Genomic DNA, 26929 nt, shown 5'->3' with positions numbered 1-26929 from the left:
TTAGGTGAAAAGTGAAAGTATCTAGGACCAACGGTGGAGCAGTCCTGGTGCTTAAGAGCTAAAAGCTTAAGAGCAATGAAGTTATAACAACAAAGCAAGGCAGATAAATGGAGGTTGTTAGCCGACTGATTCATGACATTCTCCATTTGTGCATGGCTGAGTCATGAGATTGCTAAGGAGGATTCCCACAGGGAGAGCCACTTTTGCTCATACCATTCATATATCACCTTATAGCCCTTTATTAGCTTTCCCTGTAGATGTTCCTCTGGTTAAATCTCTCTAATACTACATAACAACCTCTGACAGCCGGTGCTTGCCACCTGATTGTGCACCCAGTGTGCTTTGATGGCCTGATAGTCATTGAGCTGGTTTGTTTATCAGTTTCATAATCTCCATACACACAAATTTTCTCTCATCAGCTACATAATCAGCACTGTTCTCATCTCAGCCCCTTTTTGCATATCTGCAGGAGGAAGTGGTGGAAGAGTTCTGCATTGACAGATAAAAACAAAACCAAATCCCACTCCTAGCGGGGAGATCCCCAACTGGTGTCAACTGTCATCGCTCCATTGACGTTAAAGGAGCTCTGATAGCTGATGAACTGCCCCTGGCTGGGTCTGGGAGCACTGAAGAGACGTGGGTAGGTGCGTGAACATCTCAGATCACTTCGCAATGAGCCCTCAGACCTGTTGTGGGGTGGCGCTGCGCTCTGAAGGGCGTTCCAGCTCTTTTCTTGTGCATCTTGCTTAAAAGAACCCAGGTTCAGAGGGAGCTGTGTGGCTAAATCCTGTAGTCAGCATTGAAAATCTCACCTCAGTGTATGAGTAACTTGGTTTTATGCTCTGTCTGACTCCAAATGCAAGGCTGTATAACCCCTAAGGAATCTCTCTCTCGCTCTCTCTTGATGTGATTCAGAAAAGCCTAGTTTGAATAAACATATATACCAAATCACAAAGGAGACAAGTATGTCGGTATGCATCAGCCAACCCTCCTCCTCGGGAAGGCTGACCACAGACCACCTTTCCTGACCCTCTGGAGATGGGCTGCAAGCCTTATCTGTTTTGCCCCTGGGGATGCTAAAACAGAATTGAGATTAGTTTTTGGAGGGAAATGGGGTTGAAATTTGTGTCCTTTGTTGGTAGAGAGCCAGTTTGTGGAGTGTGTTTTAACTTAGTGCTGGGCAGGTGCTGAGAGCTGTTGGATCACATCTGTAACCACTGGAAAGTAAATAAACATGTATTCCTCCATCCTGCTGGGAGCAGCCTCCCACCCCCACCCCAGGCATTATGTGAGTTCAGCAAAATTCAGCAGCCATCAAGGAAGGCTGCACATTCTGCACGGCTCTGCCATCAGGTTGGACTTCCAGCTCTTGACAAGTTGTTGATGTGTCCCTCGTTGGACAAAGACTGAGTACCCCCTTTAGATAGGGGTCCGGTTCTGTTTTCATCTCTGTCTGGTGCAAATGAGTTTAGGCCACAGAGTGGGGCAAAGTCAGGGTAAGTCTAATTTGATTTACTGTCCACCCTGGGGAGGTGGTAGAAGAAAGTGTGGTTTATGGCTGTTCTACTTGCACTAAAATAATCAAGTGAGTTTCAACTCATACCCATTGTTATTTCAGTGCAGGTCTCTGTATGGACTCTTACTTCAGAATAAAAATATCCTATTGCAATTCAATTTAAATTAGTTAAACAAGTTTGTGTGTAGACCAACCCTTTGATTTACTCATTCAACTCTGAATTTGGCCTGGTGTCTGGGATTTCTCCCTTTTCGTTCCTTTCGGGCATGCACACTCTTCTGGCAGCCAGAGCTAGGTGCTGTTTTCTTTTTTCTGGCCAGCAGGGGAGTTGAACAACTCACTCTGAAGAGGAGTCCATCATCACTTTCTGATGTGGCCTCTACAACATGATGAAGTGCCCCCAAACTTAAGCACTGTAGGATTTTGTTAATTAATATGTCCTCAGGAAATGAACAGATATTTGAAACCCTTGTGAAAAGTAATGCACATTGGAAAACATAATCCCATCAATACATATAAAATGATTGGGTCTAAATTAGTTATTACCTCTCAGGAAAGAGATCTTGGAGTCACTGTGGATATTTCTCTGAAAACAACTGCCCAACATGCAGCAGCAGTCAAAAAAGTGAACAGAATGTTCGGAACCGTTAGGAAAGGGATAGATAATAAAACTGAAAATATCATAATGCAACTACATAAATCATGATATGCCAACACCTTGAATACTGCATGAAGTTCTGATCTCCCCATCTCAAAAAAGATATATTTGAATTGGAAAAGGTACAGAGAAGGGCAACAAAAATATGTAGGAGTAGGGAACAGCTTCCAAATGAGGAGAGATTAAAAAGACAGGGACTGTTCAGTTTAGAAAAGAGACGACCAATGTGGGATTTGATAGAGGTCTATAAAATCTTGAATGGTGTAGAGAAAGCTAATAAGGAAGTGTTATTTACCTCTTCACATAATACACAGAACTAGGGATCACCCAATGAAATTAGTAGGCATAAGGTTTAAAACGAACAAAAGGAAGTATTTCTTCACACAACACATAGTCAACCTGTGGAACTCATTGCCAGGGGATGTGATGGCCAAAACTATAAGTGGGTTCAAAAAAGAATTAGATAAGTTCACAGAGGGATAGGTCTATCAGTGGTTATTAGCCAAGATGGTCAAGGACGCAACCCCATGCTTTGGGTGTCCCTAAACCTCTGACTGTCAGAAGCTGGGAGTGGACGACGGGATGGATCTCTTGATTATTGCCCTATTCTGTTTATTCCCTCTTAAACATCTGGCACTGGCTGCTGTCAGAAGACAGGATACTGGGCTAGATGGACCATTGGTCTGACCCAGTATGGCCATTCTTATGTTCTTATTAAGTCATCAGTCTATGTCAGAGTCTTCCATTCAATTTCTGTTGTTATGGAATGATGCTATGATAAGATTCCCCCATAGCTATGTTCTAACAACCTCTCCTCCAATCTGTTCCAGGTTCCAGAATTGCGTTTATACCTACAGGATTCTACCCAATAAAGAAAATAAGCTAATTGTCCAGGTAAGACATATTTGAATGCAGACACCATACCACAGATATGTATCTGGCTTAGGGCTTGTCTGAATGGGACTTTAGTGCACAGCCAGCCAGAATGCAAATCTACAGCCCCATATGGACCCTACTACAGTGCTCTAAAAGTTCCAAGCGCACTTCGCTTTACTGCCGTTTGAAATGAAAGTATGTCAAAGCACACTACAGAATTTGTAGTGTGCTATAGCAATCTTCACGTTGGACGCTACTGCACAACAAACTAGATTCACATCCTGGCTTGCCGCGTGGTGATGTCCGGCATAGACAAGCCCTGACACTTAAGATTGCTCATATGTATCATTTCACCATGGCTCTTACACTAAAACAATTAACTGTATTCATCAAAGCAACATTCACACTGAACCCAAGACTAATCTCCTTCTCCAAGCCTAAGCCCACTTCTACCACGATACTCCACCGTAGCAGTACACTAATAACCTCTCTGACACATCTGCTTTCAATTCAACAATACAACTGCTCACTGTGCACACATCAAGTAACTGAAAAGTCACACTGCAGTGAACGACCTGAACTCCAGCCTTCTAGTACTATGTTATTTAATAACTTAATGACAGTTAGCATGCTAAAATCACAAAGTTAGCATCTCTACACACCTTGCACCAGGCAGAGAAGACAAAGTGAACTACAGACTCAGAATTTAAGAGGCAGTTTAATCCAGTGCATTGGGACTCTCAGCTGGTTTCTGTTCCCAACTGTCAGTGACCAGTTGTGTGACCTTTCACAGGTCATTCCACCTCTGTTCCCTCTCCAACCCTTTGTTTTGCCAATTTAGATAGTATGAACTTTGGGCCTGTATGTTGTATAGTGCCTAGCATAAGGAGATCCCTGTTTGAGCTGGACCTTTTGGATAACACAGATTCTACTTTAGGTTTACATTGGGACTGTTAAAAAAATCATCTCACCCAGGCAATACAATGAAAGAAAGCTATATACACACATTATTGGTATGTGCACTGTTTCATCGGTACACTCCTGATACATTGTTTAATAAGGTGGCAGGATGAAGTTAAGTTTGTGCAGTGTGACTTTGATTTTTGCTGGGTTCACTAAGGGTGTTTAAGTGAAAATAAGCATGCTAGAGAGGAGATTAGAGTACTGAAGTGGTTGTATGCCATGATGGCAATAGATCAGTGCTTGGGGTTGGTCTTGTGTTGGGCATGGTTGCTATTATTATTTATAGGGCTGTCAAGCAATTAAAAAAAAGTAATCACAATTAATCGCATTGCTAAACAATAATAGAATACCATTTAAATATTTTTGGATGTTTTCTGCATTTTCAAATATATTGATTTCAATTACAACACAGAATACAAATATTTTTTATTACAAGTATTTGCACTGTAAAAAACCAAAATAAATAGTATTTGAGGGCTGTCAATTAATCGCAGTTAACTCATGCGATTAACTCAAAAAAATTAATCATGATTAAAAAAATTAATCGCAATTAATCACAGTTTTAATCGCACTGTTACATAATAGAATACCAATTGAATGTATTAAATTGGATGTTTTTCTACATTTTCATATATATTGTATTCTGTGTTGTAATTGAAATCAAAGTGTATATTTGATTACAAATATTTGCACTGTAAAAATGATAAACAAAATAATTAGTATTTTTCAATTCACCTCATACAAGTACTGTAGTGCAATCTCTTTGTCAATATATATGAAAATGTAGAAGAACATTCCAAAATATTTAATACATCGCCTGAGTTAACTGCGATTAATCGACAGCCCTAATTATTTATATTACAATAGTATCTAGAAGTCCTAACTGCAGTTGGGGGCCTATTGTGATAGGGGCTGGATACAGACTTCGTGAGAGGTGGTCCCTGCCTGAAGAGCTTATAATCTAACTAGACAAAGCAGACAAAGTGGGGCGAAACTAAGGCACAGAGTGGTAATGGCTTGCCCAGGGTCATGCAGCAGGTCGGTGCAGAGCTGGGACTAGGACCCAGGACTAGTTAATGGTGTCCTTACTTTTTAGCGTGTTGTGAGGAAATACAGTTAAGGAGCCTTAACTCTAAATAAAAGGTTTGTTTTAGGGAATGGGAATTTCCTGATTTTTTTTATATATATATATAAAACCCCCCAGTGTAAATGCTGGAGCTGGGCACCTAGCTGTGAGGGTTTAGAAAGGGCGGGGGGGGGGGGGTAACCAGAAAGGGGGGATGTGGAGCCAAAATTTTGCATATCCCATGGAGAAAGCCTTTAACCAACGTGCCAAGTTCCTGTGACTGCCGCTCTAAGCTTTTCACTCGAAGCAGCAGCAGCCCTGAGGGTGTCGGCCAGCTTTGAGAAGCTGGAGCATCAGTTAGAAAATTGTGTGCCCACAGTGTAAAGTTTTAAACAGAGGAGCTCCAACTGTTTCCCCTGCGCCCCGTCCAGCTCAGCTCCCAGGACCTCAGCCTGTCTCCATGCCCTGCTGCACCTTTTGCCCATATCCTATCTCCACTGTTCTTCTCAGTTTTCTTCTTGTGAACTATAAACACTCATCCATGAATTAGCAGTTTAGTTGAATATTTTAAGCAAGCTTCTTTGTGTTTAGAATGAGGGCTGCATATCTGGGGAGGAGACGTGTTATTCATACACAAGAGAGATCTAATCCTGGCTTTGAGTGCTTTGTGCAGCCTTAACCTGGGAAATGCTATTGCACTTCCATAATTCCTAACACACTTTATGATCGTGAACAAGAGCGTGAAAAATATATATTTACCCACCCAGCCTTGAAATAATGTGCACACCAAACTAAAACCGCACCCCACCATCCCACGCACAATTAAACCTCCAGGGAAGGTTTCTCTGTCTGATAAGTAAAACCCCGAGCTCCAGATTCAGGTTTAATAGGTATTCATTTGGTGGCTCGATTTCTGAGGGTTAATGCTCACTGGGAAATATATAGAATCAGTGGATGGGCATAGCCTTTAAGTCCACTGGATCTCTGTCAGGAGGGATCCCTCCGAGTCCACTGGATCTATTGATAGTGGACACTGGATGCAGTTAGTGATACTAAGATTCCACTGGGTCTACTTGAGAGTGATCTGCTAAAATCCAGTAGGTTTCTACAGGAATCATCAATCATCATGAAGGTCTGTGTAAAGTAGTTTCTGGGATTCCACTGAATCTGTAACGTGATTGGTTGGGATTCTGATGGATCTATAGGAGGCAAAGGGACTATGGTAACATAGCTTTGTATGTTTTGGTGGGCTAAAATACACTGTATTGTTGATTCATGTTTTCAAAAACACAGCATACTCCCATTTTTAATATGCATTATTCTATATCTGTGGGATAAAGCAAGGGTATGTGCCCTCTTCTGTCAAGTGAACTGCATAGTCAAAACAAACGGAGACTGGGCAAAAATCTCCTGTCCTGCGCTGCTGCCTTCTGATCTTGACACATTGCTCCAGCTGGGCCAGGCATCAAATCCATGTTTGGTTGCCTGCTTCAGTTTTTGTCTGATCCAAAATGCTTCACGTGATTTAGAAAGACATCTTACAAAAAGTCGAATTCATCTGTGCAATGCTGTAATATCTATTAAGTGAGGGGAGTGACTTAGTCTTTTTAAAATCCGTCATTTAAAAAAAGAGTATAAAAATACAGTGGAATGAGTAAATCATTGCAATCAGTACAGCAGTTGTCAGTCCCAGTCTCCTGAGAAAGGAGCGCCAACACACATATCTATTGTTTTAATCTTTTAACGTCTGTTTTGTTTTTTAAAATTGATACAGGAAAGACTCATGAGATGAGATCAGTGTACGTTACTTACAAATATAGGCCCTGATCCTGCAATCTAATGTGCACTGGTAGATTATTATGCCTGCACTAAGGCCATTTGAAATTAATCAGGTGCAGGTGGCTTCCCGGTACAGATCAGCTCTTGGAATCAGGGCCATAATCTAGTGGATATCTTTATTGGTAATACCAGATATGAAAGACACAATATATTGCACCTTCATGGATGGCATTCATGTGATGCTAAATGTTAGGGTATTTTTCCTCTTCCACGATGTGAAGCTACTTACTCCCTTAAAGTTGTCTCTGACAGTTGTTTTAATCTTTCTGAGTATGGGGGAGGTGCATGCATTTCCATTTTCTAATTAGATCTATCTAATAGCATTGTCTTCACCCACTTCTTAGGGCTTGTCTACACTAGGACATGCAGGAAAGTAAATCTGAATTAACTAAAGGTGTACATTTAAAGTGGATTAGTTAAACTGCATTAGACCTCTCTGTGGACACTCCCATTCAGACTTAAACTAATTAAGACCACTTTAATTTTGAGTGAGAGTGTCCATACAGGTGGTGTAATGCAGTTTAACTAATCCACCTTAAATGTATACCTTTAGTTAATTCATATTGATTTTCCTTATGTAGACAAACTCTTTGTGTTTCTTGGGAGATTAAACTCATCTGACTATTCCAGTATATGTGATTTTTGGAGAGGAGTTTATCTTTGTGTTCAGGAAAGACCTTTGGACACATTTCTTCAGGATTTTTGCAGTTGTGGCAGGTATTTATTAGATAGGATAACTTAGCTGCTGGCAGCTCTCAATATCTTCAACAGCTTTACAACAGTTTGCTAACCCAGCTTCCCATAGATGCTGTGGTGCCCATTAAAATCCGTGTGAGTTTTTATTTTGGGAAAATTGTGAAATGAGCTATCTCGTGTCCATGGTTGATGTACTGGTTGCTCTTTGTGAATGAACAAACATAACTTTGCCTTTATGTTAGCAGAACTGTCTGGGGCAGAGACAGATGAGGGCTCTTTGTTGCTCTCAGCTAAGACTAAAAATATTTCCCTGGCCCCCTCTAAGGGCAGGAGAGATATAGATATAAAATTCCCTCTACCTTCTCTAGCCTGTCATATCTGGAGCCAAATTGGGCAAGTGACATCTGAGAATGCCTTGCACATAATCTCCTAGTGTCAGAGAGTATTCAGGGTGTCCTATGAGATACATGGCCAAGCCACATCAAACAGAAAGTGAAAAGAAATTAAAAAATTATGAGCATCTCTTTTTCTTCCTTTCTTGAGACTGCTGACTTGTGTGTGTCATTTTCTGGTCTCCGAGGCCTCATTGGTTTGGGAGACCCAGAACCACATCCTGCAGATGGCAATGTATTTCAGCACTCTGCCCCCCCCCCCCATTTTAAAATGAAGGCTTTTTTACAGCACATAAAGCTCTTTACATTTTTATCTTGCTCGGGAGGGTGTTGTGAGGCTTAATTAATGTCTGCACAGTGGTTTGAGTATATAAAACTCTATCGAAATATCAGGTATTAGTATGCAATATTAGTATGCACCAAGAAGGCTAGCATTGCTGGGAGATACCATTTAATGACAAGATCAAACAGAGTACGTAGCCTTGACATTGTAAGCCAGATGGCTACCGTTGGCTCTTGTCCTCTTTGGGTGAACGTAACACATGCTAAAAAGTTAGTATTGCTTCAGTGGCCGCCAGATCTCATTTCAGGTGACATTTGTAGTGAATGCCTAATAGTAAGGGTTGGCTGGGTCAGGCCCTTACTTAGTATCACTGTATCTGAGAGGAGTTGGTCTCATTTTAGTTCCTACTGAATGAGTGTCACCATCACAAAAACTGCTGTCGCAGTTGGTACTCTTGTTGGCAGACTCTGGAGTCAGGCCAAGGATCGAAAAGGCATGGAGACTGAACTATGAACTCATTGCTAAAGGGGCTCCCTCCAGAATAGGACTGAGCATTTGGAAGCTTGCATTGCCGTTCCCCCTGTCATGTGACAATGGTGAAGTATCACAGAAGGAGTTGCTTTCATCTCATACTGAACAAGGAACTCTGTTAGAATAATTAGGGAAACATGATTATCCCTAAAGCTACGCTCTTGTGGGAGTTTCTGAGAGTGAGGCAGTGTTTGGTGTGTGCTGTGTGCACTAGTTGGGTTTCTGATAGTCTGGATTTGTTTTTGTTGTGTTGTTTGCAATTCCTTTGTTTTAGTGGTGTTGTCCCCACCGCCTTTTTCTTCGGCGGTGTGTGTGTGTGGGTTCTCCATGGGGTCCACTGTAGATAGGTTTAGTGGTTTGACTTGCAAGTGTGAGGGTCAGTGTGTGCCTGCTGTCTCCTGCACCCTGGAGGAAGTGTTGCTGAGTTTAGGTGAGGTTATTGGCCGTGCTAATATAAAATCTGCCGCTCAAATGAGTAAATCTATAGTAATCTTCCTGGCCCAGGAGCAGTTTGTGAATAATTTGGGACAGGACACTGGGTCAAGGAGTCTTTTGTTCCAGTTTTTCCCTTGTTTACTCCTGCTACTAAAGTAACTTTTCCAGTGCTCCCCCCCGCCGCCCTTCCTTCTCAGTGACCCTAGTGTCTGATCTCTCCCATTGTGAGAAAATAGTTTCTGCTGTCAGGATGAGTATGTTGGGCTGCAAGAACCTAAGTGTGAGCCATGTTATGTAATTCCAGCGCCAGGTGGGTGTGGTTCTAAATAACCCTGAACAGCCCTTGAACCTGATGTTAAAGCACCACATAGATGGAGCAGATTATACAGTGTTTGCTACCTCTGAAAATATGAAATGTTTCCTGTGTGGAGACCTGGTCATTTGAGGGGTTCCTGCCCATGTATTGCTGGCTCATCAGCGGCCCCTGGTAAGAAAGCATAGTGGAGAGGGCGTTGGGACATCAAGGGATGTTAGGACTCTTGGCTGAAAGCTACTCCCAACTTCTTCTCCGGGGTTAAACTGGATCATTTTTGTACCATGAATGTTTGTTCACTTCTCTACTTCTCCCACTTACTTGGCCGATCATCATTCTCTCTCTGTCAGTGCGTCTCTCTCTCTCTTCCTGCCTGTGCTTCCCACTTTAATGCCATATTATTACAGGACTTGAATTGTGTTAACTGTGTTTTGGGAGCATTGTCAGCAGCACAAACCCCTGTCTGAGTCCCTGAGACAGCAGTGGGGTGTTGGGAAGGTCCAGATCCAACTGTTCTGCTAGCAGCTTACCCATGCTGCCACATAGTCCTTGCATCAGGCCGTGAGTGCCCTGGAATGAGACATCTTGGGCCTTTATGGCAACTTTGATGGGAGTAACCCAGTGCAGATTCACCAAACCTTAACTGAAAAGTACTGACTCCTGAGATGCTTGTTGAAAGAGAAGGTGCAATGAGCCCTTGTTCGGGCCCATTTTACTCAGCTGCATGACGATGATCCTCCCACAAGATTCTTTTTTGGTTTGGAGAAAGTCTACGGATCATCAGCAGATCAGCAGCTCACCTGTCTGATGATATCTCAGTTTTCATAACATCTGACAGGGCCGTGCAAACACTTTGCACTCGTTTACAAGTGTATGACCAGGCCTCTTCTGTCTGCACTAAATGGGCTAAGAGCAATTTGATCTTACTGGGCTCTTGGCAGCGCAGCAGTCCCCCTGTGTTGCCCCAACAATTGCAATGGGGCACGTCTGCGATTAAAGTTTTGGGGGTGCGGTTTTGAATCTGAATAATTCATGTTAAGGAACTGGGAGGAGGTAGAGGAGAATGTGTAAGGTCGCCTGCAGAAATGACACTGCTCCTTCTTGGACTCTTTTGACTGCCAACAATCTTCTGGCCTTGGTATTGTGGCATCGGCTACTGAATCTGGATCCTCCCCTGGGCCTTCTGGGCTGGATACAGAGGCATAGTAACCATTTTTTTGAATATTTACTGCTGGTTGTGCCCTGCTTTGCTGTTCCTGCCATTAGATGAAGGGGGCGAGGGGCTCACTGATTTAGTCAGCAAAGTGGCAGCCTTTTGTCTCCAGGTGTTCAGCGGTTGCTGTACTCTGACTCCCCACTGACCTGGAAGTCCCTTGCCTTCTCTCTCCTCCATTGTGCTGGGGGTGATGGGCTTTGACACTCACCTATTTGTGATGGGACCTGGTCGATTACAGAGTCTAGATTTGCCCCCATTCTATATTGGTATTTTAATGCCTGATAACTTCTGCAAAGTGCCTGGCTGGACCAGGCAGTTTCCAGTTTATGGCTCTTGGAAGAGCCGCTGTTTTTTAACCCACTTTTTCCCGCTGAAGCTCTCTCCTCCAGGAACCTGTTTTCTGCCTTTACTCAGGCTGTGTTGACCAGGCTGGCTCACCTGATTGTTCCTAGTTGGGCAAGCTGGAGGTCAGCGACAGCTCTTGCTGTTCAGGCCAGAATCCCCTCTGTGCGTTTGTTGGAGAAGGCAGCGCTCCCTCAGCAGGCTGCTCAGTATTTGCAGAAAGTTATTTCAGGGATTGATCATCCAGGCAGAATCCTGTGTTCCACTCACTAGCTGTCTCTCTGGCTGGTGAGATCCTTGTGCAACCAGGCAGATTGTTGTCCTGGGAGGGTTTGGTGAATGTTCCTTTTGCAACCAGGGCCAAGAAGCCGCTCTGTGGTATGTGTACCAAGGTGCAGCATTATGCCATCCTCTGTGATCTCCCTAATACAGCCTGGAGGATGCCCCTGGCCCTGGGTGACTTTTTGTTGGGCTTCAGACACAGTGTTTCATTTTTTCCTGCATTGTCCCTGTTTGATTCCTTTTTTTTTGTAGTCGCTTTTCAGTGGTTTGGGGCTGGTTTTCTGTAAGCCCCTGTTTGTTCTAGAGATACAGTGCTCGCATTTCTTTTTGCGGATACAGACTAACACGGCTGCTACTCTGAAACCTGCTAGCATTCAGTGAGCTTCCTGCCTGGCTAACTTTTTGCTGGGTCAGGCAAAAACTAGCCATTTTGAAATCTCACCAGAACAGAATGGCCAAGGTAGAGCGATGTAATGTGCTAGGGCTGTTCTATGCACTAATTGTGGTCCGGCAGCAACCTGATTACACGTTTTATAAATGGACAGATAACCTGGACACTTTTCGGTTGACTTGGTGTGTTAACAGTCATTTGAATTTGGTGATGACGATGCTTTAATGAGCCGTGTTTAATGTTCGTTTATGATGTGTGTTGCTTTATTTTTTTCATATCTTTTGGTGTATATATTGTACTTGTATAACATTTTAAATAGTTTTTAATGTGATTTTATGTGAATAAAGGTGTTCTTCATGTCATCTCTGCCTGTCTGTGTGTGTGTGTGTGTGTGTGTGTGTCTCACTCTCTGTTTCACTTTCTCCAGCTACCCTGCTGCCTGACTTCCTGCTACAGATTTAAAGATACAGTACATGGATATCCTGCTGCCTTACTTGTTCTCTGGATATACACAGGACTTCAGTTTCCCATTCTAATGATCTGACATTGTGCATGAGCATGAGCATTGCATTAATTCATACCAACTCACCATTGCAGGAAGTGTTTTTTCCCTCTAATAATACAGGATTTTCCATCATTTTTTGCTAGGGAGGGGCCTGAACCTGATCACTCTCAGCTGTCACTGAGTTGAGTGGGAGTTCTGGATGTATGTGGACTGTAGGGTTCGTCCCTAGCTTTGTATCAAGTGAATTTTGAGCATCTGCTCTGATAGCAGGACTGCATGTAACAGGAAACGAATGACACCATGTGTGAGCAGTTCATAAACAGGCCAGAAACTGTGACTGTCTGCACGCCAAATGAAGCTCAAGCCAGAGGTGTAAGGGACCGGGGGTGTGCGCGGTCTTGCCGAGTGGTCACAGCCGGGCTGAGGTCTGCCCACCAGGGACAGGATGAAGATGAAGGAATTGCAAAGGCAGGTCCCGTAAACAAGAGTCAGGGTCAGAGTCAGGCTGGGATCAGAGATCAGAGGTAGCACCAGGTTAGAATCAAGAGGCAGAAATCGGGATCAAAGTCAAGCTGGAGTCAAGAGACCAGAGATCAGGAGATGAAGTGAAGTCTGCAGCAGGCCAAGGTCTGTGTGGTTGTCCAGACAACTTCCTGGGGCAACCCCTGGGTTTAAGTAGAGACACTTGACCAATTAGAAGGTGGCAAGGTACTGTCACTCTGGGTCTTTGGGCAAGACTTCCTGTGGCGCTGACTCCCCACAGTGCTCCCTGGCCATGTCTCTGCATGGCCTTCTAGTGGCACTGTGGAAATATCAGCCTCCCCAGGCTCTGCAGACCTGGATACTATTCTTTATACCAATCCAGCAGCGTATTTGCAGCGTTCTGGGGACTCAGCTTGCTGAAGATATGAGAGATGCTAGAGTTCCTCCCAACACTGCCCACCTCCATCCTGTCACCCATATCCAAAAACAGTATAGGGGAAAGGGCTGGACCGTCCCATGTTTACATGTGAACTTAGTGTTTGTGAAAGGTACCAGACAGATCCAAATCCTCTATCAGCTGAACATGCACAGTGGCAGGACAACTTGTTCATATCACCCTGACAGCAATACTCTCCCCTCTTCTTAAGGGAAATTCACTGTCCATGCTCATTCAGTCCTTGGACACTCTGCTCAGAGTGCCCTTGAACAACTACTGTGTCACCCTTCCCTCCATTCTCTACCATGTTCTGTCAGTGTATATGTATGGCGGCAGATCCATCTAGCGTGATCTGATTAGAGCGTTAACTTGCGTCAGTACCCGCATTCCTTGTGGCATTGCTGTTGTCACTGACGTCAGGAGCAGTTTCTGGTTTGCAGAGAATGCACGGCCAGGTCCCTTGTGAGCACTTTGCAGACAGAGAGCGAGGACTGCATACGAACCGGCAGCAGTTTTGTCATTCTGACTAACAATTCTATTGTGATCTGCGTTGTGCCAATCCCTGCAGCATGCAATGAGACCTGAACCAAGGGGACTTCCTGGCATTAAGTACTGTGGAATTTGGCTCATTGTTATAGATGCAAAATTGTTGAACTCATCTGTTTGATTAAAAACTGGTGATTGGAAATTATGGGCCCAATCCTATGAGGTGCTGCATATTGTTTGACTTCAGTGGGAGCTAAGGGCAAGATTGGACCCACATGTAGGCTCTGTGAAAAATGGCAGGTTCCATTTTTATCACATAAACTGACAATCCTGGAAAGACACAGGAATCCTGCACCCATCCAAACCAATGACCAAACTGATCCTGGACTTCAGCGAGAGCAGAATCGGGCCCTCGGTCTTCAGAAAGTCAAGATCTAGTCAGTATGCAAAACTGCAAAACTTATATATGAAAGTGAGATTAATTTATTTTGCTAAAGATAGATTTAATGAAACTTTTATATTAAAAAAGATCGATTTCACCCTGACTTACTTGTTACCACAGAAAACTTGCCACAAGTGATTCTCTTAGGGAATGAGGAGTTAAGATAGAGAAAGTACTGCAACTTTAAGGCTGAGAAATTACGCATACTGAAGACAGGAAATTGTAAATTTACCTCTGCACCTCTTGTGCATCTGCATTACCATATAGTTTTGAATTATTCAGTCCCATGCTATTTCTCAAATACTAACACAAAGAGTATTTTCTAAAATGTTAGACACCATGAATCCTGTTTTATATGCTCATACATCTAGAGTACTTACATAATTTTCTTAGGGAGCAGTATATCTCCAGTAATTCTGACTTCCTTAACCTCATAAGTTCTCTTCTCCATTGTGTATTTTAAATAGTAATTTTGGTTATGCAATTTAGGGCCTGATTCTGTGCTGCGGTTGAGATCCGTTCAATACAGCAGATAGGGTGGGGAATGTATTTAGGGGATTTGTTATGGTTTCCTTACTTTCTGTCTGGCTTCAGCCCTGGGTAGAGGAGCACCTCAGAAAATGGAGTGGGGGACAGAACCTGGCCCATGCTATGGTTATGTGTACACACACACATTATCTCTGTTCTCAGGAATTCTGAAGCCAGCAGCATGTTCTGTAATGACATATTTACCATTTTTCAAAATGAACTTACTCTGCTGAAGAAATAAATACAGATATGCCATTTAAAATACCCACAGAGGAGCAGATAACAGTGACCTACAACAGCTTTTCTAGTTCAGTTTTTGCCAACACCATGTACTCAGAAAATCATGTCAGGCCCTGCAAAAATCATGATTGGCCTAAAAATCAGGAGATTTAAAAAATATTGAAGTTAGGGTTCTTTTTATTTGCCTTCTGGTGTTTGAGTGTAGGCTTCAAGTTTTCAAGCTTTTCTCTGCAGCCGCGAGGACTAGAAACTTACTTTTTTTAAGGCAGCTGAGATTCCCATTTAATCACATGACTCCAGGAGCTGGAGCATTAAGTGAACCAGCAAATATCGCGAGACAAACAAAAACGTAGTTTTAGAAGGGCTAAGACTGGAAATGTTTCAACAGAGTCCAGGACACTCAAAAACTTATACTTTATTATATAAAAACTCTACCCAAACATTAGGCTGTCTGCAAATAAACAGTTAAAGAATCTAGCTAATTCCACACTGCCGAAGAATCCTTGCTCACACACTATCCACTCATCTGATTTACACCACCCACTCTAACGTAACACCGCTCCCTTGGTTTGTTCTGTAATGGTAATATATTGATTTTTTATCTCGTTCATTAAATGTGTAAAACTGTTAAGAGAAATCCAGTCTCCGGGAACATTATGGTTATGTTTGATTTCCGTGAGTTTTGTCATAGTGCAATGTGTTGGTGGAGTAGAGGAACATTCCAATGAATAGAATTAGAATGATTGATCTGTTTGGTGTTATAGAATGTGCTGATTACATAATATTGTAGATTTACGTAACCACGTGTAGACCTTGCCAGTTTGTATTTTTAACTGTATTAACTAGATGTCTAGCAATTAACATATGGCTTTTTAGTGAGCATTGTGTTATAGCATACTGGAATTGGGTCCCTGAAATAGGAAATGTGTAAGTTATTATTTTGACCTTTGCTTATATTTTGGCAAATTTTAGGCAAAGGGTATATATTGAGTGGGATGGTAGTATAAAGACAGGTAAATATTACTTTGGGGCGCTAGTTGGACTTCACTGAAACATTAAGGCCTTTCACATGAAGACTTTACTTTGAAAATTGCACAATTCTGCTATATCTTACAAGGGCCTATAAAGAGAATATTAACAAGTCCTTAGGAGGTGGCAGGATGAGGCCCGGGTGGAATATGAGGAATAATGGATAGGAAGATTTTCAATAACCTGATTTTCAGAAGTGCTGAACAACTGGCCTCTGAAAATCAGGCCCTTTTAAGGTGACTCAATTTGGGCACTCAAGACCACTAGTCTCTTTTGAAAAATTAGGCCCAAGTGCTTTAAGGTCCATATTTAGCAAATGTTAATCATTTAAAGTTTGCATGGGTAAAAGGCTCTGTCTTTCCAAATGGTGGAAGTTATGCTTTTGGGCCTGGATTGTGAAAACCAGATCTGGGAGGAGGTTAGATCTCAGTACGGACTTGCACACTTCAGGTCTCAGATGCAGTTTGGATCCACAGCTACATTCAGGTCTAGCCCTCACCCATAATATGGAATACTATGAGGTGCATGTATTTGGATCTGGGCTCATCTCTAACTAAAATGAATTATTTTCAGCAATTATCGATACAGCTGGCTTCAAACACACACACTTCAGTGTTCTTCTACTAGGCAAGTGGATGTTGAACCTGCTCAACTGCTTCATTTACAGCCATGTGAAAAGCAGAGCAGAATGCTCTCTCATTTAGCAAGAATTCTTTTCTATAAGAAGATATGAAGCATGGTAACAATGACAAACATTCACATGCGATATCTCTCCAGGTCAAGCTTACTCTTCAACTAATGAAATGGGTGGTAGGGCCAATGAAGACTGGTGTCCTTCAGTTACTTTCTAAAGAGCTAGATGGAATTTTTCTCACATTGACAGTGTGGTTGTTAGTCTTTTAGTTTGTCTTTTGTTTAGTGATATGTACATCCAATTTCCATCCAGTTGGCCTTCAGAAGAGCTAAAAGCGATTTTTTAAAAGTTATACACTGACTTTTCTGTAGGTTATTATAATTCCTTATTCCCATTGGCCAACAATTGCTTCTTCCAGATCTTATGAAGTCAGATCAGGTACTCTCATGCTCCTAATTTAGCAGTGATTAACTTTCAACATTTTAGTCTCAAATCTCACATAGAAAAAGGCATTAGATCAAACTCAGCTTTGAATAAGCCACCCTTGTAGTTTCAGGACCAAACCATTCATGAAATATGTCATGAATAGTGTTCATCCAGCTTCCATGCTTCAGAAATGGCATGGGCCATTCACCTTGTACCTGCCCTCCCTCTCGCCCCCCCCCCCCCAAAAATTCTCCAAGGGCCACAGGGTCCATCATTTACCTCTACAACTCTCATTGTTCCCCTCCCCTGGTTCTGGCTTCCAGATAACCCCCAAACCACCATCCATTCTCTTCATTTCAGGGCACCCTAAAATCCACACCCCAACCCAAGCAGAAGCCTCTATACAGTCCCCAGCACTAATTAAAAAGGTTCCTCACATGAACTACTCCTCTGTTGGAGGCAGCAGATCCCTCCTAGGTCCTAGCTGGTCCTCAGAGGCTGCTGCATGTGTTACCAGGCTGCAGACCCCCCAACCCTCCACGTTCCTTCACCTCTCCCCCTTATCCCCATGCTCAGCTCACCTGCTTGCTGCCCTGAAGACCCCTCACCTCATAGTCATCCAGCCCCCCGAATTCCCTCCTCACTCCCATCTGCCCTCAATTTTTCTCCAATCATCAGAGTCCACCCCTTACCCCATGGTCCCGCAGCTGCCCACTCCTCCATGGGGTCCTCCAGCCCCTCCAGCCTACCCCTCAGTCCATGTTGTCCACTTAGCATCTTGTTTCTCCGGGCCCCCAAAGCTGTGTTAAAATAGATCATGCTTATGGCTGGCTTGGGAAGTAGCTGTTACTCCCTGCTGTGACTCCTGTCTAAAGTCAAGTTACTGAGAAATCCTCCTAAAATTGCTTAGTAAAGGCTTAGCACAAGTTTCAACCTGAACAACAGAGACTTTGTCTGAAGAGCTAACAAGATGTTTTAAAAGGGCTTGTCTACACATACAGTGCTATCTATGTTGACAGGAGAGCTTCTTCATCCGTGTAGGTACTCCACCTCCCTGAGGTGGTAGCTATGTCGATGGGAAAAGCCCTCCTGTCAACGTAGCGCTGTCTACACCAGGAGTTGGGTCGGTATAACTGTCACTCAATTCCACACCCTTGAGCGCCGTAGTTATAGTGACGTAAGTCTGTAGTGTAGACCAAGCCTTAGATAAAGCATTTATCAACCATCTATGAGGCACTAACTTCAGTTCCTGAAACAAACGTCAATGCTTATTTGAATGAGATGCAAAAGGCTGCTTGAGAAATGTCTAATGAGCTGGTTAGTTTCACCTGGCTAACTTAGTATGTTTTAAGCCAACATTTTCCAAACCAGGTGCCTAAAGGAAGTAATCTTCTCCTGGTAATACTTTTGGCACCTCAGTGGAAGTGGCCTGATTTTCAGCTTGCAGTGATGCTGCAAGTTCTCCTCTACTTTGAAAATCAGGCTACTCCTGAGGCACCAAGCTTAGAAACAGTTGGCCTTAAGCAATATAATAAGATGCTCAGTTTTCCAGTTCCTCCTTGCTAACTGGCCTGGGTTTATGGAGAGGGAACACTTCCCCTTTCTCTCAGGGCCCCAATCATCCTGTGCTTTCTATTTATAGCACTGCTGTAAAGACTAGGGTTGCCAACCCTCCAGGACTGTCCTGGAGTCTCCAGGAATTAAAAGTTAATCTTTAATTAAAGATTATGTCTGTCATGTGATGAAACCTCCAGGAATACAGCCAACCAAAATTCAGAACCCCAGTAGAGAGCCCCTAGTTAGCCCCTTCTGTGCCCAGCTTGCACTGGGTTCTGTATATGAAAAGCCGTTTTCCTTATATGTCTTCATAATCCCTCCACTAATCCCCTCAGAAATACTAAAAGGCATTCTCAGTAAGGCTAGTTTCGGAGCCTCTATGCCAAGACATTTTGGCGGCACCGGCAAGCTTAAGTCACTCAGAGGTAAGATGTGGGGAGGGGTCTAAGGCCAGGCCCTATGAGATGTTCACAGAGAAGGGGTCCGGCAGGAGGAAAGAGGAACTGCAAAAAATGCTGTTGAAGGAGCAGTCAGAGAGATCGGAGAACCAAGACAGGACAGGATGTTGAGGAGGAGGAAATGATCAGCAGTGTTATAGCTGCCTTGATGCAGATGAGGTTGAAATACTGGCCACAAGATTTAGCCAGGAACGAGTCATTAGAGACTTTAGTTTCCATAGAGTGGAAATGACAGAAGCTACATTAGACTGTATGGCAGTGCATCCAATGCCCTCCTTTCTGCAGTGCCAGAGTGTATACTAGGGAGTCTGCTTCCTTTGACTCCAAGATCCAAAAGTGACTAGAGACAGTAGATATAAGCAGTTGTTCAGTGAGCTTAGAGGAAAGGGGAGATAGGATAGTGATTGAAAAGACATGTAGGACGGAGGGTAGTTTTTTGGAGGATGAGAGATACAAGAAGATGCCTATAGAAAGAGGGAGGGAAAACAAGGGTAAAGAAGGCCAGGAGGTCTAGACCCAAAGGGACAGATGGAGGAGTTAAAAGTAGGTGAGAGACCTCCAAGTGTGTGTCTGGGGAGAAGGAGGAAAGAGTTTTGGAAGGAGGGATGAAAAGAAAAGTCATATTGGTTCTTATTGATCTTCTCCTTGAAGAAGTTATCACAATCCTGGGCAAAGAGGAACAGTGGGAGGGTTTGAAGAGGGAATCACAGGTGATGAACATCAGTTTGACTCTGCCTGGTAAACTGTGTGTGTATATTGGAGTGGGGAGAAGAGGTGCATGTGTGCATGCTAAAAATAACTCATACAGTCCCACCTTGTTTTCGGCTGCTGTAGATCACTCACTTCTGCTTGCATTGCCTGTTTTCATTTCTGTTCCTCATTTAAAAAACCAGAGCAGATTATATGAAGTCAATATTTCCCTCTGACTGGCCCCTGGCTATGCAGCTCCGTTCTCCCATGGAGGTTTGTTCAAAGTGTAAAGTCTATAATTTTTTTTCCAATGCTCTTTGGAGCCCAGATGCTTAGAAACTTAGTGCCAGGAGTACATTTTACTATGTACTTCTGCTTTTCCTCTCCAACCTGTGATCCTTTCCCTCTCCAACCTGTGATCCTTTCCCACAAATTCAAGTGTGACTTGAAACATCATATGTCCCTGCAATATGTTCCTTTCCTTGCCCTTTGGCAGTGGGAATGGTTAGGCCAGCCTTCAGATGAGCCTCTCCAGAAACCTGAACACGAGACTGAACATAGCTACAGATTGCATAACGCTTTCTTTATTTCTTAATCTGTGACATTTCTTACTCTTCAGCTCTGCAGTTCTCTGACACAGCCCCAGTCTATCAGCAACAGACCAGTGTCTCTGGGACTACTGCATCCGATGAAGTGAGCTGTAGCTCACGAAAGCTTATGCTCAAATAAATTTGTTAGTCTCTAAGGTGCCACAAGTACTCCTTTTCTTTTTGCGAATACAGACTAACACGGCTGTTACTCTGACAGGAGAGTGGGGTGTGGGAGAGAAAACCTTTTGTAGTGATAAACACCCATTTTTTCATGGTCTGTGTATGTAAAGACATCCTCATTTTTTTCATGGTCTGTGTATAAAAACATCCTCACTGTATTTTCCACTTTATGCATCCGATGAAGTGAGCTGTAGCTCACGAAAGCTTATGCTCAAATAAATTGGTTAGTCTCTAAGGTGCCACAAGTACTCCTTTTCTTTTTGCAAATACAGACTAACACGGCTGTTACTCTGGAACCTGGGACTACTCAGTATCCCAGCAGGACAGGGAGCTGAATTATAGGCCTTCTGTTCAATCTAGGTTCTTGTATACCGTGCCCCGTCACCATAGTATCTAAGCGCCTTCAAGCAATGCATCAAACAACATGACTAGAAGTGTGTGCAGTGGAATGTCTTGGTTTGGTAGGGATTTTTTTAACATATGCATCTGTTGCGATGTACAGTATAACCTTGATTTTACAAACGCCAGTCTTATGAATGACCAATTCTAGGAATGATTTTTCCTGAGAGGGGAAAAAAAATCACATAATGAAAGTCCTGTCAATGAAGAACAAGTCGACATCCCCTTGCATTCCAGTGCCGTCAGTGTATGGGAAATCACTTTGTGGTAGTTTGCATGGTGAGAAGAAAGCAATTCAGTGCTCTATACTGCAACTGATGTACCATACCCAGGGTCATTTTGGGATATTCTATGTTATGAACCCTCAATCTCCAATTAGTTCATAAAATATGGGTTCTACAGAATTCATGAGAGAGAAGACAGGTCAAAGAAATGTGCCTTGTATTTGGAGTGGAATGTGGGAAGGTTTGGTCCTTATTTCCTGGGGGGCCTGAGACTGCCCCCTGGCAAGCTTTACCACCAGCATAGAGAGTTCCGTTGTGCCAGAGGAGCAATGTTGTTGACCATGGTCTTCATCCTTTCAAAGTATTTGCAAATAATATTGCTCCTTAGATGGTAAAACTGATATGTGGCAGTTCTGGGGGGATTCTGCAGCGGTGGCGGTTTTCTTCACTCTGGGGTGGATTGGAGCCGACTGTTGTGACTGGTTGCTGTGCAGGCCCGTTCCCCAGCCCCTCGTTTGTGGTTGGATTGTGGGCAGCCCACGGGCTCCGGTCCATCCGGTTCCCCTTTTCTTTACTAGTTTTTGCTGTCTCTTTTCAGCTGTTCAGGCCAGATGTGTAGCTCTCTGCGGAAGTCTTGCTGTAAAACTGGTGGTGTGCGCTCCAGCCAATGCCCTCCTCTCTCTAGTTCTAGAGGGTATAGTAGGGAGTCTGCTTCCCTTGACTTCAAGCGCTGAGGGGTTTGGCCGGGTCTGCCAGTGCAGCCCTTGTGGAGGGCCGAGGAGTTACCGGAGGAGTGGATGCTCCAGAGGTGAGGGGTGGGTCTGTTGGATGATACCAGCATGCCCTCCTGCACACCAGCGCAAGGGGGAGCAGGGGCTGCTGCTGAGTAGGGTTGCCAACTTTGTAATATTTTAAAACCAAACACTCTAGCAGGAGTGCTAGAACCTCTCCTTCCCGTCCCTGCTCCACCCCTTCCCCACAGGTCCCAACCCTTCCCAGCCTCTTCCCCCCTGAGGCCCTGCTCCCATTCCGTCACTCGCAACTCTTCCCTTCTCTTCCCCATCTCTGCCTGGGTCAGGAGGGACTCGCCCGCAAAGCTGGGGCTGGGAGCTGCAGCTGCCCGACACAGGTAAGAGGCAGCCCCAGCTGAGTTGGGGCTGGAGCTGGTGATGACTTGGCTCCTCCCCACCTCCCCCACCCGTAGTAATCGGACTTTGGGTGTCCGGTCAGGTCCTCTTTTCAACCAGACTGGACACCTAGCCACCCTACTGCTGAGTGCTTTCTGTGGTTACCATGTAGACTAGGAAGTGTTGAGGAAGTGACCCACACTTGGCAGCAGGAGTTCCTCTTCCTATATCCTTCCTCTTCCTATATCCCAGGCCTGGATTTGGCCTAGAGAGAGCAGCCCCTGGGAAGAGAGCTTTGCAGTGTCCAGTTTACTTCTTGAAACACTGAGATGCCAGGGACCAGGCAAGCAGATGGGACGGTGCTTGGGGAAGTCAGGGTGGAGAAGAGGGAAGAGATTGCGCAGGGGAGGCAAAGGATGTAGGCGAGAGATGGAAAGTTCTAGGGCCAGCTGTGGGGCAGGGGAGAGATAGGCAGAACCCAGGGATTGAGGGAGAGGATGGGGAAACTTCTAGGGCAGAATAGAAGGCCATTTAGAGGGGATCTAGGAGTGGAGGAGAGGACTTGGGAACAAGTGGAGTGGGGGAGGGCAGGAGAAATCTTGAGGGGACCTGGAGAGTGAGAGGGATGGGAGAGAACTTGGATGGCAAAGCATCTCCATGGAAGGTTTCAGAGTAGCAGCCGTGTTAGTCTGTATCCGCAAAAAGAACAGGAGTACTTGTGGCACCTTAGAGACTAACAAATTTATTAGAGCATAATGGAAGGAGAGGATGGCAAACCTTGGTCCTCCTGCGAGGATCAGTGCTGTTTCCTGTTTAATCTCTCTAATTTAATCCCTTGGTCTCTGATGATCCTGATGTCACTGTCCTACTCCAATCCTCCAAGGTAATTGGAGCAGGTCTAGAGCAGTTGAGACCAGTCACTTGTTTACACTAGCTTGCTACTGCCTGTGACACAGGATCTGTGGTAGTGCAACAGTGGGGAACTGGAAGAAGAATACTAGTGTAGGTCAAGTCAAAAAAGGGTGGGAATGAGGACCTGACTCCCCAGCTCCACTGGCTAAGAGGTGGCACTGGCTGGCACAAGTGAGAGAGCACCCATTCTTGTAGACCTCTTCTAGACCGGCAAAGAGACCAGTGCAGCATGCACTTTCTGGGCGTGCCCTGGCTGACTCAATGCCTCCTGGAGGTTTACCACTACCGTCCAGCTCCTCTGCGCATCCCTTCAACGCTAGCCCTTTGTGAGCAAGTGAGAAAATAAGTGTGAAATACTTGGTATGTTTTCAATGAGCCCTCCATATCCAAACAGCAATGCTCTCTGTTTCCCTCGGGTAATTTTCTGTAATGTCTAGCGCTAAATATACTTGAGGGTTGATGCACATTTAAAAGCTAAGCAGTAAGACGAGGATAGCACAGACCTGCTTGTTTGCCTGTCATCATCATTAGCATCATATTCCTATTACACCTCCTGCGTTTAGGGCAGTGATGAAGCTCCTCCACTCCTGTCCGTTTCTGGCAAGTCTTTCAATGGTTCCCCAGCTGTGTCCAGGTTTTTCAGCTCGGCTTCCACAGCTTTTCGCCATGTTGTTTTCGGGCGGCCTCGTTTTCGCTTGCCTTCAGCTGTCCATCTTATTGCTACTCTGGTGATGGAATCAGTTTCCATCCGAAGCACATGACTGATCCTTCTCCATCTGCTGAGGCAATATTAAAGATCATGATATCTGTCTTATTGCAGTTGATTTTCAGTCCAATTTGCTGACTGAATGTGTTGAGGCGAGTTGTTTTTTCTTGTATATGGTGTTGGATATGTGATAGGGGAGCGACATCATCTGCAAAGTCCAGGTCTTCAAGGGATGAGAAGAGTGTCCATTTAATGCCTCTTGGCATGTCTTCTGTTGTACGCCGCATTACCCAGTCGATGGCAATGTTGAAGAGGATTGCAGACATGACACACCCCTGACGTACTCCTGTTTTGACTTCAAAACTGAGCTCACTGTGATCATCACTGCATGTAAAGTTGAAATAGAAGCTTTTGATGACATTGATGATGCGGAACGGGATTCCATATGCCCGCAGAATGCGCTATAGGCTTGTCCTGTGAATGCTGTCGAAAGCCTTCTCAAAGTCTATGAAATGTATGTTGCACTCTATTGTGTTTCGTAGAGTGAAGATCTGGTCTGTTGTTTGCCTGTGCTTGGTGTTTATTTTGGTTTCATCTTTATTATGGAAAAAGAGGTGTATGTGTCATTTTAATCATGGATGGATTAAACTCAGCGGGACAAGATGAGGCAGGTGATGATGTTGCTCAGCATGTGTTGCATGGGTTAGGTTTTCATGGTGTCATTTTAATGGGTAGCTATTTCCAGCTTTCCTTTTTAACTGTTGCCGAATTGTTTTGTTGTGCTTGCCCCGTCTGACTGTCTCCACCTATTGCCTCTTGTCTTATACTTCATGCATTAACTCTTTGGGATGGGACTGCTCTTTTGGTCTGTCTATGTTTGTATAGCACCTAGCACAATAGGGTCCTGATCCATGGCTATGTGCTTAACTTCTACAGTATTAATAATGTTACTCCGTTTGACCTGAGCAGCTAGCCAAAATTCAGGGTCTAGTAGGTTGTTCCAGTTAGGAGAAGAAATTGTTGCTAGATATTTCTCTGGTGCAGTTTTGTGTATTTACAAAGAATGTACAAAGTCCTTTGTCTCTGAAAACAGATGGAATCAACTAGCAGGGAACAGCTTATTTTGCTCACAGCACCGAAAACACTCTTTTCAGCCTGCATCCCTGACCCAAAACCTCTCCCCAGGTTTCTTCCAGGGTCAGCCACTAAGTTCCCTGTAAACCACGTGGCCACGCAGCAGCCTATTAAGCGCCACACAGGCGCTCAGGCAACTTGCTGGACTGGGACCTGCCGCAGCTGGGGGAGGGGTGCCCCAACCTAGCCCCAGACCTGCCGCGGCTGTGGGAGGAGCACCCCTCCCCTGGCCCGAACCCAGCCCCGGACCAGACCTGCCACAGCCAGGGGAGGGGCAGCTCTCACCCCCAGCCCAGGTGCTGCTGCGGGGAGAGAGAGCTGGGGGAGTCCTCTCTCTCTCCTTGCCATGGCCCTGGAACAGCCTTCACCCCAAACCTCTCATCCTCAGCCCCACCCCAGAGCGCACAGAGCCTTCACCCCACCCCACAACCCTCTGCCCCAGCCCTCAGCACTGGCCACACCCCAGAGCCTGCAACCCTAGGCAGAGCCCTCACTCACCTGCGCCCCAACCCTCTGCCCCAGTCCTGAGCCCCCTCCCACACTCCAAATCCCTCGGCCCCACCCCCACCACATGAATTTTGTTATGTATGACACATCACCTCCATATTGGTGCACATAACAAAATTAATTCTGCACATGTGTGGGAAAAATTAGAGGGAACACTGGTCAGCCACCATGCTTTCTACTGCACCTTCAGGCAGTTTCTCTGGGCTTGTCTACACAGACATCTACTTCACAAGAAACTGGGGTGTGAATCTACCCCGCCCTAGCTGTAGACAAGCCCTTACTCCCTCTATCTTTCCCAGGTTTTTATCTGTTCTGCCTCCCCATCCCTACCCCTAAAAAAACACTCAGCAAAAGCTCCTGGGTGGGTTCACATACTCCTTTTGTCTTTAGGTAGGGGCTTACTCTAGCAGTCATGTTAGTTGAAGGGTGAATTCATGCCTTTCAATCTCAATGAGGTTTTAACTCATCTCATAACAAAGTTTCACACAACTCATAACAATAACAACTGGAATCTCAGAGCAGAGGAAATGCTTTAGTAATCAAGAGGGAAACAAGGAGGAGACTGACTGAGGCTATGGGTATGTCTACACTACGAAATTAGGTCGAATTTATAGAAGTCGGTTTTGTAGAAAGCGGTTTTATACAGTTGATTGTGTGTGTCCCCACACAAGTGGTCTAAGTGCATGTAGTCGGCGGAGTGTGTCCACAGTACCGGGGCAACCCTGGACTTCCGGAGCGTTGCACTGTGGGTGGCTATCCCACAGTTCCCGCAGTCTCCGCCGCCCATCTGAATTCTGGGTAGAAATCCCAGTGCCTGATGGGGCTAAAACATTGTCGTGGGTGGTTCTGGGTACATATCGTCAGGCCCCCGTTCCCTCCCTCCCTCCATGAAAGCAGGGGCAGACAATCGTTTTGCGCCTTTTTTCTTGAGTTACGTGTGCAGACACCATACCACGGCAAGCATGGAGCCCGCTCAGCAAACCGTCACCGTATGTCTCCTGGGTGCTGGCAGACGTGATACTGCAATGCTACACAGCAGCAGTTAATTGCCTTTTGGCAGCAGACAGTGCAGTATGAATGGTAGCCGTCATCGACGTAGTCCTGGGTGCTCTTTTAATCGGGTGCCTGGGCAAACATGGGAGTGACTCAGTCAGGTCATTTCCCTTTTAAGTTTCGTCTCGGGGCGATTCAGTCCTACAGGCCGTGCACTGTCTTTTAACCTCCAGCCAGCAGAAGATGATGGCTAGTCGTCATACTGCACCGTCTTCTGCCAAGCACCCAGGAGATAATGACAGCTAGCAATCGTACTGCACAGTCTGCTGCCAGCAAGATGTATAAAGATAGATGAAGTGGCTCAAAACAAGAAATAGACCAGATTTGTTTTGTATTCATTTTCTCCTCCTTCCCCCTGTGAACGGCCTGCCAAACCCAGTTTTG

At 44.7% G+C, this 26929-nt stretch overlaps 1 protein-coding gene across 4 annotated transcripts in view; it reads left to right on the top strand.

Annotated features, from left to right (window-relative positions):
- The window catches only part of INPP5D (inositol polyphosphate-5-phosphatase D), a 97205-nt gene that overhangs the window by 16525 nt on the left and 53751 nt on the right, over window positions 1–26929 (top strand). For all 4 annotated transcript variants that reach the window (XM_084638338.1, XM_084638336.1, XM_084638337.1 and 1 more), the window contains one exon: window positions 3005–3068. In XM_084638338.1, the coding sequence (XP_084494464.1) occupies window positions 3005–3068 (64 nt within the window). The remainder of the gene's footprint in view (window positions 1–3004; window positions 3069–26929) is intronic.

Source organism: Lepidochelys olivacea, assembly GCF_965140295.1.
Source record: "Lepidochelys olivacea isolate rLepOli2 genome assembly, chromosome: 9".
Classification (NCBI taxonomy): domain Eukaryota; kingdom Metazoa; phylum Chordata; order Testudines; family Cheloniidae; genus Lepidochelys; species Lepidochelys olivacea.
Note: the sequence above shows the minus strand (reverse complement) of the source record. Positions and strands in the feature narration are given on the sequence as shown.